General features: G+C 38.5%; 1 protein-coding gene, 1 non-coding gene and 1 pseudogene across 2 annotated transcripts; 2 read left to right on the forward strand and 1 right to left on the reverse strand.

Annotated features, from left to right (window-relative positions):
- The first annotated feature begins 268 nt into the window (after nucleotides 1-268).
- Nucleotides 269-1,156, forward strand: LOC145468708 (omega-amidase NIT2 pseudogene; annotated as a pseudogene).
- Nucleotides 1,157-6,495: 5,339 nt separating this feature from the next.
- LOC145467960 (dipeptidyl peptidase 2-like) lies at nucleotides 6,496-17,897 on the reverse strand. The gene is made up of 11 exons (XM_081451610.1): nucleotides 15,135-17,897; nucleotides 13,711-13,847; nucleotides 12,565-12,728; nucleotides 11,238-11,376; nucleotides 10,984-11,071; nucleotides 10,484-10,542; nucleotides 9,628-9,918; nucleotides 8,270-8,426; nucleotides 7,809-7,873; nucleotides 7,598-7,668; nucleotides 6,496-7,013 (listed from the first exon to the last, which is right to left on the reverse strand). Exons 1-11 carry the CDS (start codon nucleotides 15,397-15,399, stop codon nucleotides 6,932-6,934), a joined length of 1,518 nt encoding a protein of 505 aa, XP_081307736.1. The 5' UTR covers nucleotides 15,400-17,897; the 3' UTR covers nucleotides 6,496-6,931.
- Nucleotides 12,178-12,251, forward strand: Trnas-aga (transfer RNA serine (anticodon AGA)). The gene has a single exon. It is a non-coding gene; the product is annotated as a tRNA-Ser (tRNA).
- Nucleotides 17,898-18,051: the final 154 nt, after the last annotated feature.

Here is an 18,051-nt window from a genome sequence, read left to right on the forward strand (position 1 = left end):
CGTTTGACTTGGACTAGGCGTATAATTTTTATTACCACCCCTACTTCGAATCTTCCCGTTAAGCTTATTTGCCGTTTCCCACAATTTTCGAGAATGCATATGTAGACAACTTTAGGATCCTTTAGTGATTAAGCGAAGAATATTTCGGAAGAAAACTTGCTTCATTGTTTGCACGACAAAATTTCCCCGCCGTTTCATATACTGCGGACTGGTGACGAGTTGCTGACCAAAAGGAACGCAGTTGCAACACAAGTGCTAAAAAAACAAAATGGCTGACGAACTTGACATCTTTTCAGGTGGAAAGAAATTTCGTGTTGCATCGATTCAACCCCTTCCAACCGAAAGAAAAGACCAAAATCTGCAGAGGTTGCAACAACTTATATTTGAAGCTGTGAAGAAAGGCGCTAAACTCATTGCGCTTCCAGAATTTGCAACTACACTTGCTCCAAACAGCGAGGAGGACCTTCGCAGCTTTGCGGAAGAAATACCTGGTCCATCACCCGATTTAATGTCAAAAAGCGCCAAAGATCACCGCGCTTACATTGTAGAAGGGTCGATCATCGAGAAGGATCAATCAAGAAAGCTTTACAACACCTGTCCTGTTTTTGATCCGTACGGTCGTATGATCTTAAAATACAGAAAGATTCATCTCTTTAAAATCGATCGCCCGGGTCGATTGTACGACTATTAAGAATACGGGAACCTGGAACCGGGCGTCGATCTCGGAATCTTTGATACTCCCGTGTGCAAAATCGGTGTAGGACTTTGCTATGATATACGATTTCAAGAACTGGCGCAGATTTATTGTCAGAAGGGATGTAAATTGTTGTTGTATCCAGCAGCGTTCAACACTGTGACTTGTCCTGCGCATCTGGCCGTTATGCAAAGAGCTCGAGCGATAGATCACCAAGTATACGTTGTTACTGCATCACCCGCTCGAGATAGTAACAATCCATATACCTGCTGGGGTTATAGCAGTATTATTGATCCGTGGGGAAAGATTATAGCGCAAGCTGGCGTGCACGAAGAGATAAGTTTTGCCGATATAGACCTTGATTATGTTGAGGAGGTCAGACAACAGATCCCTGTTCAACGACAGAAAAGGAATGACTTGTACTCTGTTTATTATGCAAGAAATAAAGCTAAGGAAATTTAACAGGTGTTAAGTCGACTGTTAAAGCAGACAGAATTTTTTTCAAACCATCAAAGCTACAATTCATCAAGTTAAGACAAAGGAAGTCATGACCGTGACGGCGTTTGGATATCTGATCTTAATTAGCTTAGATTTTTACAATTTTATTGCTCTGTTTTCTCCTAAGTTTTAGTTTCGATTGAGAAGATATATCAAACACTCAAGACAGTGTTTGACCACATTTCCAAACACCTCGAAGTTCGTCAAAAATACTCTGCTGCATGTTGTATTTTCAACTCCCTTCTTGGTGTTTAGAAATGTGGTCAAACACGGTCTTTCATGCTTGATATATTACATCAACACACAGATGCTGCTTGTTCACAAGTTGGGTTCAACTATCTGAGTTCAAGGCCAGATCAGGGTCATTGCCTTGTGTTTTTGGGCAAGCCTCTTTACTCTCAATGCCTCAGTCTCCTCCAGGTTTAAATTTTTTTTACTGGAACATTTAAAGGATCGGGAGCTCAGTCATGGTATTTTAAGTTTTTAGGCCACATACAAAATTACCTTTAAATTGAAAGAAACCTAAAAATAACAGTTTACAATAGAAAAACACCAGAAAGATCAAAATAAACAATAAAGGAACAAGGATGGAGAAGGTTAACACAGATTACAAACAAAGAACTTAAAAAATTTAGGCTAAACTTTTCAAGATGTACAAACATAGTGAAGCTCCTTTAATGTTGATGTGAAAGCCTGGAAATGACTGGAATACCATTCACTGAGGAGTAGAAATACTCCTAGTATCATAATGTTACTACTACTTGGATAAGTCCTGGCAGTATGGGAGTCTTGTAAGCTGCACTTTTTTGCAAACTGCTCAGACACTAACTGTCACAGGTTGAGTTATTTGTGTTGCATGCATAACAGCCTTTCGGTAGCCATCTTGATATGGTGCTGTGCAAAAACTTGGAATTTCAAAATACACTACTTAAAAAGGATGCTTCTTAGCTGAAAGCAACTAAGAAGGGTTATATTCAGTATGCCTTACAGCCAATAAAAGATAACTGCTGACAGGCCTTCCAATACTTTATGTCTGCCAGGAATTTGTTACATCCTAATTATGAAAACAATGACTACTATCAGATTTGATATTTTCAAATCTTAGGAGAACTCTGATTTCGGGGTAGAATGAAATGGTATGAAAGATTGAATACTTTTTTCAGCTAGCAGTGAAGAGTTACTTTTGCTGTTATACGAGTAGTTGTTTTGCTTATCAAGTTAATTGTATTCATTAGTTTCAGTTATTTTATATTTTGTGGCAAATAAATGGTTGATTTTAGTTGTATATGGGAGGCACGGTGGCTCATGGTTAGTGTGCTTGTCTCCGGATCAAGCAGTCCGGGTTTGAGCCCTGGCCGGGGACATTGTGTTGTGTACTTAGGCAAGACACTTAACTCTCACACTGCGTCTCTCTATCCAGTGTATAAATGGGTACTGGTGAACTTAATGCTGGGGGTAACCCTGCGATGGACTAGCATCCCATCCAGGGGGGAGTAGAAATACTCCTAGTCGCTTCGTGCTTCTGAAACTGGGATACGTTCCGGCCTGATGGGCCACTTGGCTCGTATACAGACTTTACCTTTACCTTAGTTGTATATAGATATGTAATCCCCTCCCCCCCCCCCCCCAAAAAAAATATTCTTCATAGACACAAATGCATAGTTGTATTTTGTAGTTGTGTGAGCTTGGTTTTTAGATGATTGCTGGCATTGTAGTCAGATGGCATAAATGGCACTGAATTTGAATAACAATATATCAGCAAACTTCAGCCTCACAGATGATGAGAGAAATCCTTTGTCTGGAAAAATGAGAACAAGGCTTAAGCTTTCTAAAGTTTTGGTGCCATTTGTGCAATTGGCCTATTGCAATCAAAATTTGAACGAAAATTCAAAAAGCAGATGTATGGGGGACATAGCAGGAAACCCACCAGTAAACTATAGGGGGGTACACAGTGGTGGGTGTTGGCCCATACGGTCACATGTCAGGCAAGGTTGGGTTTTTGGTCAAAGCTGAGAGATGGAGAACACTGGGTATTTATAGAACACAATAACACAACATTCAAGTATTTCCCTGTTGATAAAAATTTTCACTATCAATTATTAGTGTGCAGGGAATAACAGACAACTTCATGTAGAGTTCTGTCCAATTATAAGTCAACTGTATAATGTTTTCACATCATTGTGCTCAAGGGTTATAGACATTCTTTCCATTCCTCCCTTCCCCTCTTCCAACTAGCCATCTCCCCTCCCCCTCAGAATAGCCCCCTCCTAGATGACTGTCCTGATCCTCCCAAAATACAGCCAACTTTGGAAGATCCAGGGCTATTTATTATCAGACTTCAGGATTTAATGTTCTCTCTTTCGGCCTGTTCCAAAACAGTGAGATCTTTGGCATATTGAACTACCTTAACTTCTTCCTTTCCAGTTTGGAGGCCATGAATATCTGTGTTGGTTTGAATCGCAATTGCTAAAATTTCCCCAGCAATAATAAATAAGTAGAAGGGCAGTGGATTGTATTGCCTTACTCCTCTTTGTACTTCAAAGTATGGTAAACATAGTCTGTTGTTTGACACAACAAGGTATGTCTGCAAGACTGGGGCCAAAAGGGAATACATTCAAACTTCTTAACATAAAATTCAGACCAACACTATCAAATGCTTTATCAAAATCAATAAACAATAACATCCCTGCTGTTTTGGTTTTAGTATAATCCATAACATCCATAATCGATCTCGCTGCTTCCCTTATAAATCTACATTTGACATAATTATTAATGTTAGTAATGTTTAGGTGTCATTGAGAATATGTAATTTTTTTGTGTTTTTGAACCTCACAAGGTTATAATAAAAATAGAAAAGTGAAAAATAAATAGTATTTCCGATATTTTGAACAAAATTTCATATGCTTCAATAAATTGCAATAAGGGCAAGATAAATTTTATATTGTAATTGTCGATGTCCTGACTACAACACTTAACTATCGCCAGTATTTAGGTATGTGACTCCAGTGGGGGGTGGGGGGTACTCAGAAAAATTTGCTGGGGGTGTGCGGCCCGTTTCCCAAAACCCTTACCCTTTTTATGACCAAAATCTGTGATCTTCCCTACACTATTTATGACCAGACCAAAAATTTGATGGCCTGCTTATGACCGTTGCAGATGACACACTTGCCCTAGACATATGGTGTTATCAATAATGATGAAAAAGTAGTTTCTTCTAAACAACGTACCCAATTCAAGAATACAGTACAAAACCCATATCCTATTTAAGACCAAAATGGCCAAAATCAATAGCCTATTTATGACCAAAGCGGCTGAAAAACCATACCCTTTGGGGCCCCATATACCTATATAGCCCATATAAAGGAGTACCCCCCCCCCCTCCCCCTGGATGTGACTGTACTCATCTTCAGGTCAGTACAGTTCAATTTGAGAAGTCAGAGCTTTGTCTAGCCTGCGTTGCAGCCGGACCTGTCATAAAATCTCCGATATAGTACGTCTGCGAAACGGCTCCCAAAAGCTTGTTCTGATATCCCGCATGGATACACGGATCTGTGTATCCATTTCTGATTGGCTAGTTTATTACGCGCCTTGTGATTGGTCATATTCTTGCGAAATATATCACGCAATACTAACAATAGAGTGACAGGCCTACACAACTCCTATCCATGTGTATTAATAAATAGCCGCTTCAAAAGTTTTGCTCGAACTAGTGTATCGTTAAGGATCTGCCCCTTTTGTATGATACGGGGATCTTTGAATATTTTGTTAAGCAATAATCCTGTGTTTTTAGGAGGACATTTCCAGAGTAGAGCTGTTAGAAGTCATAGGTCTGTGTGGTTTCCGCTGTTATCTGCGCGTAATTTGTAAGAGTTTGACACTGTTTTTTGCCACGTGCTAGTCTTTTTTTGGCTCATTTGTACTGCAAGATATGTTTCAAGCTCTCTAAATGTTAGCTCTGGAGGGACAAAGTTTGAAATATTCCGTGAACATGTTGGTTACTTGCATTTTGTATTATTATGCCGGGCCCGGCAGTTTGATTAACTGTTGCAAGTTATGCTGCTTCTTCTTCTCATATTTATCTTTGTCCGGCTTTGCCAGAGAATATGGTCTTCCATAAGCGATCACAATGGCGATATTACAATGAGAACACTGGAACCACGAGGCTTTTCGAACAGAGCATCGGCAGCGATCAGAAGGCACTGGAAAATCAAAGATTTACCATAGCCCGTCGGCAAATTTACAAAAATATTTTGACCTCCAAGAAAGTCGCGAAGCGAGTTTTCCTGTTCAGGTAGAAGATTATCGATTTCAAACTGCTCTCTCACGGATTTGAATGCTTTTTGCCAATCTTCTTCTGTTATTGCAGACATCTTATTTCCAACTCAAGTAAATTTGACATTGAATAATGTACAAATGTACAAATGTTCTTGGGATAACCGCACACAATTATTTTTAGTATTACGTGATAGTTGTGTGATCGCTTTCACAAGAATTATCCAATCAGAAAGTGAGTAAGAAAATAGCCAATCAAAAATGGATACACAAACTGCAGGATATCAGAACAACTTTTTGGGAGCCGTTGCACAGATGGACTATACTGGTGGTTTAGACTGTCTGCGACGCAGGCTAAGCTTTGTCTTGACAGGAACCCATCTTCCTGTGTTTGACAATTACCTAAAATGTTAGAAAAAGAATACTTCAACAGGTAGCTTAACACAAAGATTAAGAACATTCACCAATACAAAAATAAAGTGTATAACTTCCAGACAGATTCCTACACTGAAGTGCGTTTGGTACTCCATTGGAGAAATTTCCACTACAAAAGCTAATGTTCAACGTACTGCAAGTTAAAGAAAACCCATCATTTCATGCTTCAGAGAGCACAGAAAACAAAGCAGTCTTTCACCTTGAATAAAACCATCCCAGGAGTACACAATAACGTAAAAAACAGCCATGACACCACAAGCCTGTTTATGTTGAATGTATCATTAAAAAAAAAAAAAAAAAAGAAAAAAGAATACTGCAATGAAAAATTAGCACCGGCAAGAACCCTGTATGTTGGAACGTTTTTGCAATGCAAAATTTTCCCTACGGTCTTCTTGCCAGAAGCATCCATATTTCAGAACGCAAAGCCAACATGTTTAAAATCAAGATTTTATACTTTCACTTTAAACAATTCCAAAGAAGCAGAAAAACTCTTCTTTGATATTTGCTGTTCAGCTGCAACAGGTGCTGCCATTTCAATGCATTTTTAGCCACAGATTAAGTTTAGCATTTTTTTCAGACTCAGTAACTTACAAAGATGCCTTTTAGACCATTTATTATAAAAAACACTCTTCAATAGCAGCTAGTCCATGTAATACTTAAAGAATTGTTTCTGTCTAGCTATAGTTAGGCTTGATTTCTGCCGTTCTCTCAAGCGGCTTTGAGGAGGAGGGCAGACGCTTTTCCGGAAGAACGGCTGATATTATCTTTACAACAACATTGAACGACAACTTCTAAGTGACTTGCCAAATTATTACAGAAGGCACAGGCCATAAAAGCTCTTTTCAACGTTAAGAATAATTACTTTACTTGATATGTGATGCTCACACTGGAAAACGTGTTCTGTGACAAACCAATAAAGAAGTCCCTAGGCATTCATTAAATTTATGTTACAAAAACTACATTAATTTTATATAAATTTTATATAAAAGGTATTTCTCATTTCATTGAGTTATTGTCTCCCAAAGAGTCCTTCTACTGTAGAAACTTCTGAATCAGTTCCAGCTCTTGTTCACGGGCTTGCGTTACTGTGGGCGGGTCCTTAGGGTTAGAAGCTCTAGACGAAAAAAAAAAAAAACAACAAAAAAAAACATCATTAGTAACATTAATTAATAATTTATTAATTAACTTTTCAGAAATAAATAAAAGGAATTGGCAAATCACCATTGTCTGATGTAACAGTGAACATTTCACTTCTTGAATAGTATGCCAGTTAAAAATTGGGCAACTCTGAATCCTTTCAAACAACACGTACCTGTAGAGGGTCCAGTTTGAATCTTTTCAGGTGTAACAAAAGCTTAGAGATCAAAGAGTCTACACATTATGATCTCCAGTACCTTGAATATGTTCTGTCACATAATCTAATTGTATGTAAATTCAATAGCTAAGGGCTTTTCTAAAATAGTGCCTTTTATAGTAACTGGCTTTGGGCTTCATTTGTTCATTTTTCAATCGCTAACAGAAGCATGCAATGCATGGATCTTACCTTTCAAATCACGCAACTATTAAAAATGTTTCACTTTTGTGTGATTATATCAACAGCATTCTTTCTATTGTCACGAACTGAAAGAAACATTGCATACAGGGGATTGACTACTTCTCCCTTCTAAAATAATAATTTTATAAAAACTTTAAACATACCTGAGATCAAGATGATGGGCGCCACCCTTGACCAGAACTGCGACTAGTGTTGGGGAGACATCTTGCAGAACCTTACGAGTAATGGGTATATGGTGTATTAATCTACGATAGCCTGTACAGCTGAATGTTTCATTGGTACAAAGGAAAAATTTTGATGGTGAGAAAAACACATTCAATTATTTATACTATTCTGATGATGATACAAACATACCCCTCCTGGTCTCCATGGATCCAAGTCACCATTGGAGAAAATAATATTTGACGCTGACGATATGTCTGCAAGAAAGGAGAGAAACAAATTAAAGATAGAATTCACTAAAGGCCAGGGGTAGGGGGGGGGGGGGAGGGGGTTATACAGCAGGAAGGAACTCTCTTAAACCCTTCAAGTTATTTAAGTGATCAATATCTGATTTCTCCTGAGAGAATCACCGTAAATTCAGGACTACAATTTAGGAGTACTCAGAAACTGATCATCAAGGTCAGATTTTCAGGATAAATAATCTTTCTGTCAAGACATCCAGAATTGACAAATAGAGCTGAGCACTTATTTCCAACTATCTGCTAAACATACCTTGTCCCCCAAGTGAGGGTACATGTGTTAAATTTAGCTAAATATTTATTCTTGTACAGTTAAGTCTCAACACACACTGTCATTTCAATATTCAAACCAACCTTTTCCCCAGAGCTGAATCGCTGACCAGCCTGGTCGTTGGACCACACCCCATTTTTCCTGACAGTACTCGGCTCTCATGTCAGGAGTCCAGGGTAGAGGTGGAAACATGTCTGTTTTGTTGTTTGAGCCTGCTGGCAGGGCTAACTCAGTACATGCCTGAAAGAGGTCACAGGTTCTTTTTAAGATTTTCATGATTTGCATCTACTGTAAATACAGTAGAACCCTGGTAACTCGAGCTCAGATAACTTGAACTCCCCTGCAAACTTGAACCAAGTCCCATTTTCCTTGGATTTGACCCCACTTTTCAGTCATTTTAACTCGGTTAACTCAAACTCCGATAACTTGAATTCCCCGCTAACTCAAACTGAATTTCGTTTCCCTAGGTCAAAATCCACCCCAATAACTCGAATTAAATATAATGGTTCCTGTAACTCACCAGGGATGTCATCCCATTAGCTTTTCCTGTTGTGTAATCGGTAAAAAAACTCAAAACTAACACCACAGCAATTTTATTTTAATTAGTGTAATTGCAACCGACCGTTCACATATTTGACAGCCATTGCCTGATCTTATGAGTCATGCCGGATGAAACAGTGCTACAGCGCAGAACATTATGAAAAGTACAAATGCATTTCTGATGAGATAAGTTTCATTTACACTGTACTGTATACTGAAGTGCTGAGAAATCAGTGAACTATCAATTATTAACATGGCAAGTTGGATATTCAATCGACCCCGATAACTCGAACCCCTGCTAACTTGAACTGTTTTTTGTTTCCCTTCAGAGTTCAAGTTGCTGGAGTTCTACTGTATTTTGATCCCCAACACAGTACAAGCTACATCCAACTACAATGACACTGACTCATCCCCAGCTGTCTCAGAGTCTCTGACAGGAGCAAGAGTTGAGTGGGTGGGAATGATTAAGCAGAGCTTGATGGGAAGGGATCTCTTGACCATCTTGAAAAGAGGATCTGCCGGTTGTCTCTCACCTTTCCTCCTTCCCATAACCACCCATGCCTCCAAGTTTTCACCAGATGTCTCTTGTTAATATTCAATACAACACTGAGAGACAACAGGGGATGAGTCAGATAATGACACTTAATGTGCTGTATCTAAAGAAGCAAAGTAGGGGAAGGGCTGTGGGCAAATTATTTCTTGAAATGTCAGACCCAGTGGTACATTAAATTGTAGCAGAAATCTGACAAAATGCTTGGAGGTGAGATGGACTATCCATAGGAGGAAGTACTTCTAGTTGCTTCATACTATATGGAAACAGGAATAAGGGGATCACCTCTCAAGGTAGTGAGCTCCATAAACACTGTATTACTCTACTCTTTCCGCAACATGTTTTCAATACCTGATAGTCCCAAGCACGGCTATCTGGACCCAGACCACAACCAGTGGGATCAGCGCACTCAATGTACTCACTGTCTGGATTAAGGCATGGCAGTGTCCCATTGGTGCCATTGTAAACCATCGCTGTGACTTCCGCCAGTCCTTGAAGCTTGGATGATGCACTTGCCATCATTTTACATGCCACATTTACAGGATGCCCCGGTAGTGGAGCAAGAAAGTTAGTGGGGTACGGATAATCACCCATCGCAAGGGAAGTAAAAACATTCCGAATCCAACCTAACATATGATGGATCTGTAAATCAACAAATCAATCATGACAACCAATAGACCAATCAGTCAATCAACCAATCAGCCAGTCAGTCAGTGAGTCACTCAGTCAGTCACTCAGTCAGTCCCTCAGTCAATCAAGTTATCCTACAGAAGAATAAAAGCGCATGTGCAACTATACCAAAAGGTATAATTATGGATGGTGGTACTTCACCAGTCTGTACTCATGATGAAAAAAAGAATCCATGGGAGGAAGGAGGGAAGGAGGGAGGAAAATAGGAAGGAATGAAGGAATGAAGGAATGAAGGAAGGAAGGAAGGAAGGAAGGAAGGAAGGAAGGAAGGAAGGAAGGAAGGAAAGAAGGGAGGGAGGGTGGGAGGGAAGAAAGGGGGAGGGGAGATAGGAAGGAAGGGTGGGTGGGTGGGATGGAAGGAGGTAGATAGGTAGGTAGGAATGAAGGAATGAAGGAAGGAAGGAAGGAAGAACAAATGATCTAGTAAGAATTATAAGACATTTGCCCTTATGTGCTACCATTGACAATGATATGCTACTAATGATTATATATAGTTCTTGAGCAATGTATATCGTACCTGTTCCGTTGATGTAAGGGGCTTACAAAGTTTAAATATCTTTGACAGCTCAGCTAGCCCTGTAAACATGGAAAGACAAGGTACTCACAACTGACTGTTATTTCTGTTACTTAGGATAATGCTCACACCAACAAGTACAACAGTACTAGGACATTTGTCTGACAAAAGTGTCACTGTTAAAGCCCACATAGATGTAATCTAGAATCTTCTAAATCATCTACAATCAGTGTCTACTTTTATTTGAGACTTCCTTATAAGTGAAAGAAATTTGATAGTTTAATTGTATCAATTCACTTCTGCTCACTAAATAAATTTGTCTTGAAGAATTACAGGAGAATAAACAAGAAATGGATTGATTTTTGGCCTTTTATATTACATCACAGAGATAAAAAAATATTTGAAAATTTATGAGAAGATGAGTACTACAGTTATAGTATAATATGAAACATTACTTCATGATAGCAAATTAAAATCATTTCAAAAAAGAATACACTTTGCACCTTCTGATCCTTGGTTTTTCAGCTTCTCAAGCATATCAAAAGCAGTAACAACATTACCAGGGCAGTTAGGATCAGCATTTAAAAAGTCCTTCAAAAGAAATTAAAAAACAAAAGAGATGCTCTATCAAATAAACCAGCAGAAAAAAAATGTTACTGCATCTAATTCCACTAAGGTGAGCATGTACATAGAAAAAGACATTTTAAGGAACATAACTTAAAGCCTGAATTTAACTTTCAGCTGATAGCAAAGTTACCTTTGTCACAGCAGGAAAGAAGAATTCACGTTCACTTCCAGTGAAGGTAATCATGTAAATAGGAGCACTGGCTGCCAGAGCTGCATCGATCACATTTGGATACTTAAATCGCATGTAAGCACTAAGCATACCACCATAACTGAAATAAAATATTTGAAAATTTAGGATACTTTAATAATCATTAACTAATTTTTAAAATAGGTTGGTTTAAATTTTATTCAGCATTTAATGAAAGTTTTTTTGTATTTTACTTCCTCTCCTTAAAAACAAAATTTATTATATGACATAGAAAATTACGTCAAGGTGATCGCCTGAGAGCAGGTCAGTTCATCTTTAATTTTAAATATGCATTGCAGTGCAAATTAATGCACAATGATGTATTCATAATTTGCCCAGTCCTATAATAAATAAGTAATGAAATAAAAGCTTGAGCAATTAAGGATTTACACTACTTGTGATATTTTAAAATTATTCCAAATTGCGCTCACCTAAAGACTCGTGCAATTTTGAGAAAATTTTCAAATATCACTCGCAGTATGAATCCTCATTGCACTTGCATTCATATGATCACCTATAGATATTGAAGTATATAGGTACGGAGAAATAGAAAATGATCAATACCAATCAACAAAAGTAATTTCTCCCATATTTGTACTATAATAAAAGAGGTATTCTCCATTTAACTGTTATTAACAAACGGTTACATTAAGGCATCTAGCACATATGAATTCACTAACAGCATCACACTGTCACATTAAGGCATATCCAGATGTGTCCAACCAACCTTCCATGTAATGCTATTAGTGAGTTCATATGTGCTAGATGCCTTAATGTGACAGCTCGATGCTGTTAGTGAGTCCACATGAGTCAGTACGTGGCTGTGTAGCTGCACGATGCGGTTCCAGTCAATACCCACAATTTGACCCTTGCTCACCATAGAGTCTCCAGTAGCTCAGTGGTTAGAGCATCCGACTAGATCACGGAGGGTCGTGGGTTCAAATCCCATCTGGGACTCGGATTTTTTCCGAGTATTCGTTTCGCCCAGAATTTACACTTAATACAGTTGTTGTTGTTGTTGCTCCATTAATAATAATTTAAGAACTAGTAGCACACATGAAATAACTTTGAGGTAGAAACACTCAGTTTTAAGTTGGTCATCCGAAACATGTATTGCAAACTTAAAACTGTGTGTTTCTACCTCAAATAATAATCTACATTAAATGTAGATTATTATTTTATATTGTGCAGGTTACATGAATATATGATCACCTACGCATATTAAGGAGAATTTGAAAATTGACAATAGGGTTAAATTAAAACTACTCACCTTCCACCAAAAGCAACAACTTTGCTCTCTGTAGCTTTAAACTGAATCTTTAGTTCTGTAACTAAAACAGCAAAGTCTGCCATGGCTTGTTCCACTGTAAGGTAGCCAACTTTGTCATGGTCAAATGATGATGAACCAAATGGCATAGATTCTCCATAATACCTCTTTTATTGAAAATAATATAAACTCTCACTTTATGTGTCACTATATAGTATAGTAATGCTACAGGACTATATTGTCTCTAGTCGTAGAAATATGAATGGTAAACTCTGAGACTTGGTAATATGCACAGTCCTAATTGTCTGAAAATCTGAGACTGTGACTTCCACAATAAATATTTTAGACTACAAGACAGAAGGAACACCTCAAAAGCAAGACTTTGTAGCTCAATCACAAAGCATTTAGAGAATTTGACATTGATTAAGTCAAAATTTCCCAAGAACTATGGCTTTCTAGTAACCATTTGCTACCCCTTCATGTAGTTGTCGACTTGGAAAAAATTAACAAATTGACGTCAGTTTTTTATGCGTCTGTCCTCTTACTGATGATAAATTGCATCATAACATTGTCAAAGTGGTTGTGGAACCATGAGCCGCAGGCAAGTGGTTCCGCAGTAAACTTTGACAATTTTATGACGCAATTTATCATTAATAAGAGGACAGACACAAAAAACTGACGTCAATTTGTTTTGTACAATAACAAGACCCCAAAATGGTCAAATGCTGGGAATAAATGAGGGGAAAAGACGCTGTAAACTTGCCGTAAACAAAGATACATGAATTTTATTCAAAATGCCACGAGCGTTGTCAATAGCTTTTCCCGCTTTTTGATTGGCTACTTAAAAAAGTCCACAAAATCTCATTGGTTAAAAAGTTGACAGTTTGACAGCTGAAAGTTGAACTTGAAAGCTTGCATAAATTAACATTTTATCTGTCTGTACTCTTATTGATAAAAATGAGCCAATCAGCACATGAGAAATTAGACACTTATCGTAAAATAATAATTAGGCGCATAGATTGAGGGGCACCAGAAAAAATTGATGGGGGACAAGGGGGATGAGAAAAAAACATTTACTATTAATAATAATAAATTAGTATTATATTTTGTCCTACTTGTACAAGTAAAACACAAATGTCTATTACTTACATGTTCACCAAATATAACTAAGGCATTAAATTTCTCAGCTGCCTCAAAGACAAAGCCAGAGTTGTCCCAGAATCCTGTGATAGGTCCTTCATTACCAGTGTAAAAGAATATTGGCCCATTCTCATTCCAGTATTGATCTATAAAAAAACATTCCTGAGTTTCAATTACGATACATGTTTATTATTTTTGATGCCGACTGGCACTTCTTCTATAGGTGCTGCAATATATTGCTGCAAAGTTGTGCATTTGGTCTTCTTCTGCAGCAGATTGGTAGTTTTCAGAATTCTTCAAATTGGCACAAATCCACTGACAAATTTTAAAAAGGGAACAATAATTCATCCATCTCCTAACTAAAGGTAATTTACCTTTCTGACATGGATAATTTGCCTGGATTTAAACTCTCTGTCTGAATGAATTTTGAGGTAAAATCTGTTTCCACACGATATGTCTGTTAGCAAATTCTTGCGCTCACAAATATGAATCAGCTGAAGATAAATTAACATAAATTTTGCCCCAAAATTTGTCTAAATATGTAATTCATGTCTAGACAAATTAACTGTCTCAAGATGGTAAATTTGAATCCCCTTCTATTTAAATTTGATCCCTGACACAACCGTGGTATGGCAAGTACAATTTTAAAAGAATACTAAATCCACAGAGCAGACAGGCAGTGCTTTCAATGACACTTGGCACCTACTGAGGCTCCAGCAGGTATTCCATCATAAATCTCCTACATTACATAATTTTAGCAGTTGCCAAAACTAAGCCCTCTAGAGAAAATTGCTGTGGGTATCTCCCGAAGCATATAACTTTTGGTATATCTTATTGCTCTCTCACAGGTGGGGCTTTGGGGGGATTCAAATATCAAATGGACAGCGCTGCTCGTCAGAAATTTTCAAAGGAATCCCTAAGAGGTAACAAGATCAATTTTTGTGGGTGTGGCTTGAAACGATTTTTTTTTTACCCCTAAGAGATACAAATTAAAAACAGGACACTATCTCCTGTCGTATTTTTTCAGCCCAATACCCTGAAGGGTAACACAACAGCTCATGCTGTGGACCTTGTGAGGCTGAACGCCCTAAGAGGTACCAAAACTGCGTTTTTAACCCCTAAAGGGTACGACAAGCACCCACGTCCTTTTAATATAGGAGTCCCCCCACCACTTGAAGCTGCATATGGGTGAGTTTAAGAGAAAACACACAGAGGCCCCTAAATTAAACGCCCACGGTTCATTTGATACTCACCCAGACCAGTTGAGCTCGCCATATGAAACGAAAAATGTCAAAAGTGTGGTTGCAGTTGGTTTGAGATCGATTGGGGAGGGGGGGGGGGGAAGGGGAGTGTTCGACTGGAAATAATTTTTGAAAAGAAAGAAAGTGCTGCTTCAACAGAGCTTGAAAGCAATAGTATGCAAGCTGACTTACCTGTATAAATGTAACGTTGTTTGAAAGTTTTATCTTGAACGAAGTTGAAATGGTCGAGGTTCTGCTCAAAATAAGCAGTCTCGTAGGGAACAGTAGCGGCAGCCAAGGAAACGAAAGCTAAAACAAGCAGTGCAAAGTTTAAAACGCAAACCATCGTTTTTCGTTTCACGACGATGTCTTGTGACAAGAGGGGATAGCCAGCCCCAGTCTCTTTCCGGTCAAAATGTTGAATGACCCATCGCCAGACTTCCCGAGCACACAGCATCGCAACCGTTCAGGGCAAAAAATGCGCTAGGGAGCAAAATAGGTGTATTTTTAACCATATTAAAAAAAAAAAAAAAAAAAATGACTGAAATTGAGAAAAATCCGAGGTCCGTGTGAAACTGAAGCACTGAGAGTTTCTGGGTGGGTTCTTGTCTAGTGGTGAGTCAGGTCTGAAATAGACTTAGCAAAAACAGATTCTTTTAGTTCAGGAGTTCTCTTCAAAAAAAATTTGGTGGGACTGCTTCCTGAAACCCTCATGCCTTACCCCCTTTCAGACCAAAATATGTGACTTTTGATACTTTATTCCTGGCATGGCCAAAAACTTTATTACACGTCTCCACGACTTCAGCCAACCAGGAATGTGTTCATTTAGTTGAACATTTGGGAAGTAGTTTCTTCTAAACAACATACATACAACATTCCAGGAGTGCGAACAAAATGTAACCCATTTGAGACCAAATTTACACCCTATGTCAGAGTAAAATGGCTATAACCATATCTTTTAGGGCTACATATACCTGTAAAACGTACAGAAGGGAACACCTCCACTCCCAAGATATTTTGATCCGAAATAAGGTAAGGGTTTCGAGAGGCGTGCGCTCAACCAGACCAAAACTACAATTAGGCTCGATTTCCACCGCTTTCTCAAGTCCGTGTTCCACCCCGATAAGAGGGGAGGAACGGGGACGGAGCGGGGGAGGAGCGCGGACTCCTTTCCCGAACAGCGGCTGGTAATCGATCGTAAACTACAATAGCCTTCTTCACAACTATTTTAAGGGTCGTCACGCCATACTTCTCCCCAATAAGTAGGGGCAAGCGTTGCGTGACCACCCTCATGACGGCTGCGAAGGCGACTAAAACAAAGTGTCCTTTAGTTTTCTACTGAGAAATAATGTTCAGCTTCAGGACTAGGGACTATGATGACCCCAACTTTAGTTTCACAAATCAGGTAACAAATGCAAGTGAAGTAGTATGCAGTCTCAGTTCATATATTAATCTTGATCCCGCAAGAAAATTTCAGCCCCCGTTAACTCGCCCCAGGGAGCGGTCGAGTAATGCATCTACCAATCAAGGACCGGAACAGTTTTGCGTATAACTTGTTCTCCCAGTTTGACCTAATTTACCCTTAGGTCGTGTATTTATTCAATCCTAACTGCGCACAATACTCTTAGTGCTCACCAAGAGAAGCGCAACCTTCAGAGAAGAACTGAAGCACTAAAGGCTTATTGACGTTACACGGTTGAAAGATAAACCTCCTTTAGAATAGTAAACGGCCCAAGAAATTTTGTTGGTGTGGGAAAGTTGCCAGTCAGAAGTTTTCTGATGTTAGAACCAATTCACTGCAAAGTTTAAACTATCAGTTCTCCTTACTGATTGTTACACATTACTTTTGATGTTAGTTATGAGAAATTGGTGATACATTTAACAAATTGACGTCAGTTTTTCATGCGTCTGTCCTGTTATTGATCATGACTTTCGTCATAACATTGTCAAAGTAGCTGTGGATCCACGAGGCCATAGCCGAGTGGCTTTGACAATGTTGTGACGAAATTCATTGTCAATGAAAGGACAGGCACATAAAAAACTGATGTCAATTTGCTTTTTACGATAGCAAATTGTCAAATTGTCTGCTCACGCTCGGTGACGCATCGCATGAATTATAAAATCATGTGTCTGTCTGCTTACTAACAATGAAAATTAGCTAATGAGCGTGCGAGAATTTCCGCAGTTATCGTAAAGTAAGGCATCAACGCCTTGATGAATTACTTTACTCTCAGAATCTGTTTGCATGATGATGTATTTATATTGTAAGGAGAAATTAACTTTTCATCACTCTTGGGAATTTAAGGTTTACTAGCTAGCCTTCCATGAAAATCAACAACAACAACAATAATAAACGGACGCATAAGCTGCAAAATGACTTTACTATAAGAAAATTACATTTTCATCTGATTCCTCTTTGGACATTTCCAAGTACTTCTTATCTAAAGTCTCTTTGTACTTGGTATTTCATGTCAATGTTCCTCAAGTCTCTTGTTCTGATACAAAACAATTTAAAACTCTTGAGAGAAAAATGTCCAAGTATCACATTTAAGGAAGCATTGCTTAAAGAGCAATGAAACACACTAGGTGCCTGCTAGTATTACAATGATTAATATAATACAATTCATTTGGGTTTGTTCCTCAATATCAAAACAGCTCAGCAACATTAAGGAGTGGATCAGGTAATGTTTAGTTGAAACAATTTCCTTGTAGTTTTGCTCTGTATCAGCAATCTATTTTTTCAAAGCCAAGCCCCTTAGGAAAAGTGATTGGTACAGTGCTCAATCTTGCCTCGGCTGACTTTCTTGATATCACATGACATGACAATATTGACAGTGGCAGGATCACACAAATTGGCCAGTGCATTCCAATTACATTCAGTTAAGCTTATTTCACAAGTTTCTCGAGAATAGTCACTAAGTGCTGTTTTGTTTTGCTGGTAAACAAAAGCTTTTACAATGATACCAGACTGACACCTTGCTGGTTGCCATGAAAACATCAATGTTAAGTGGCCCTGCTTTAAGATAGACCACCCCTTAGCTTATGGTTAAACAATAGCTGACCCATTCCTTAATACACCAGGACGTGGACGCACAGTTGAGGGAACAAA

Source organism: Orbicella franksi, chromosome 14, assembly GCF_964199315.1.
Source record: "Orbicella franksi chromosome 14, jaOrbFran1.1, whole genome shotgun sequence".
NCBI lineage: Eukaryota > Metazoa > Cnidaria > Anthozoa > Scleractinia > Merulinidae > Orbicella > Orbicella franksi.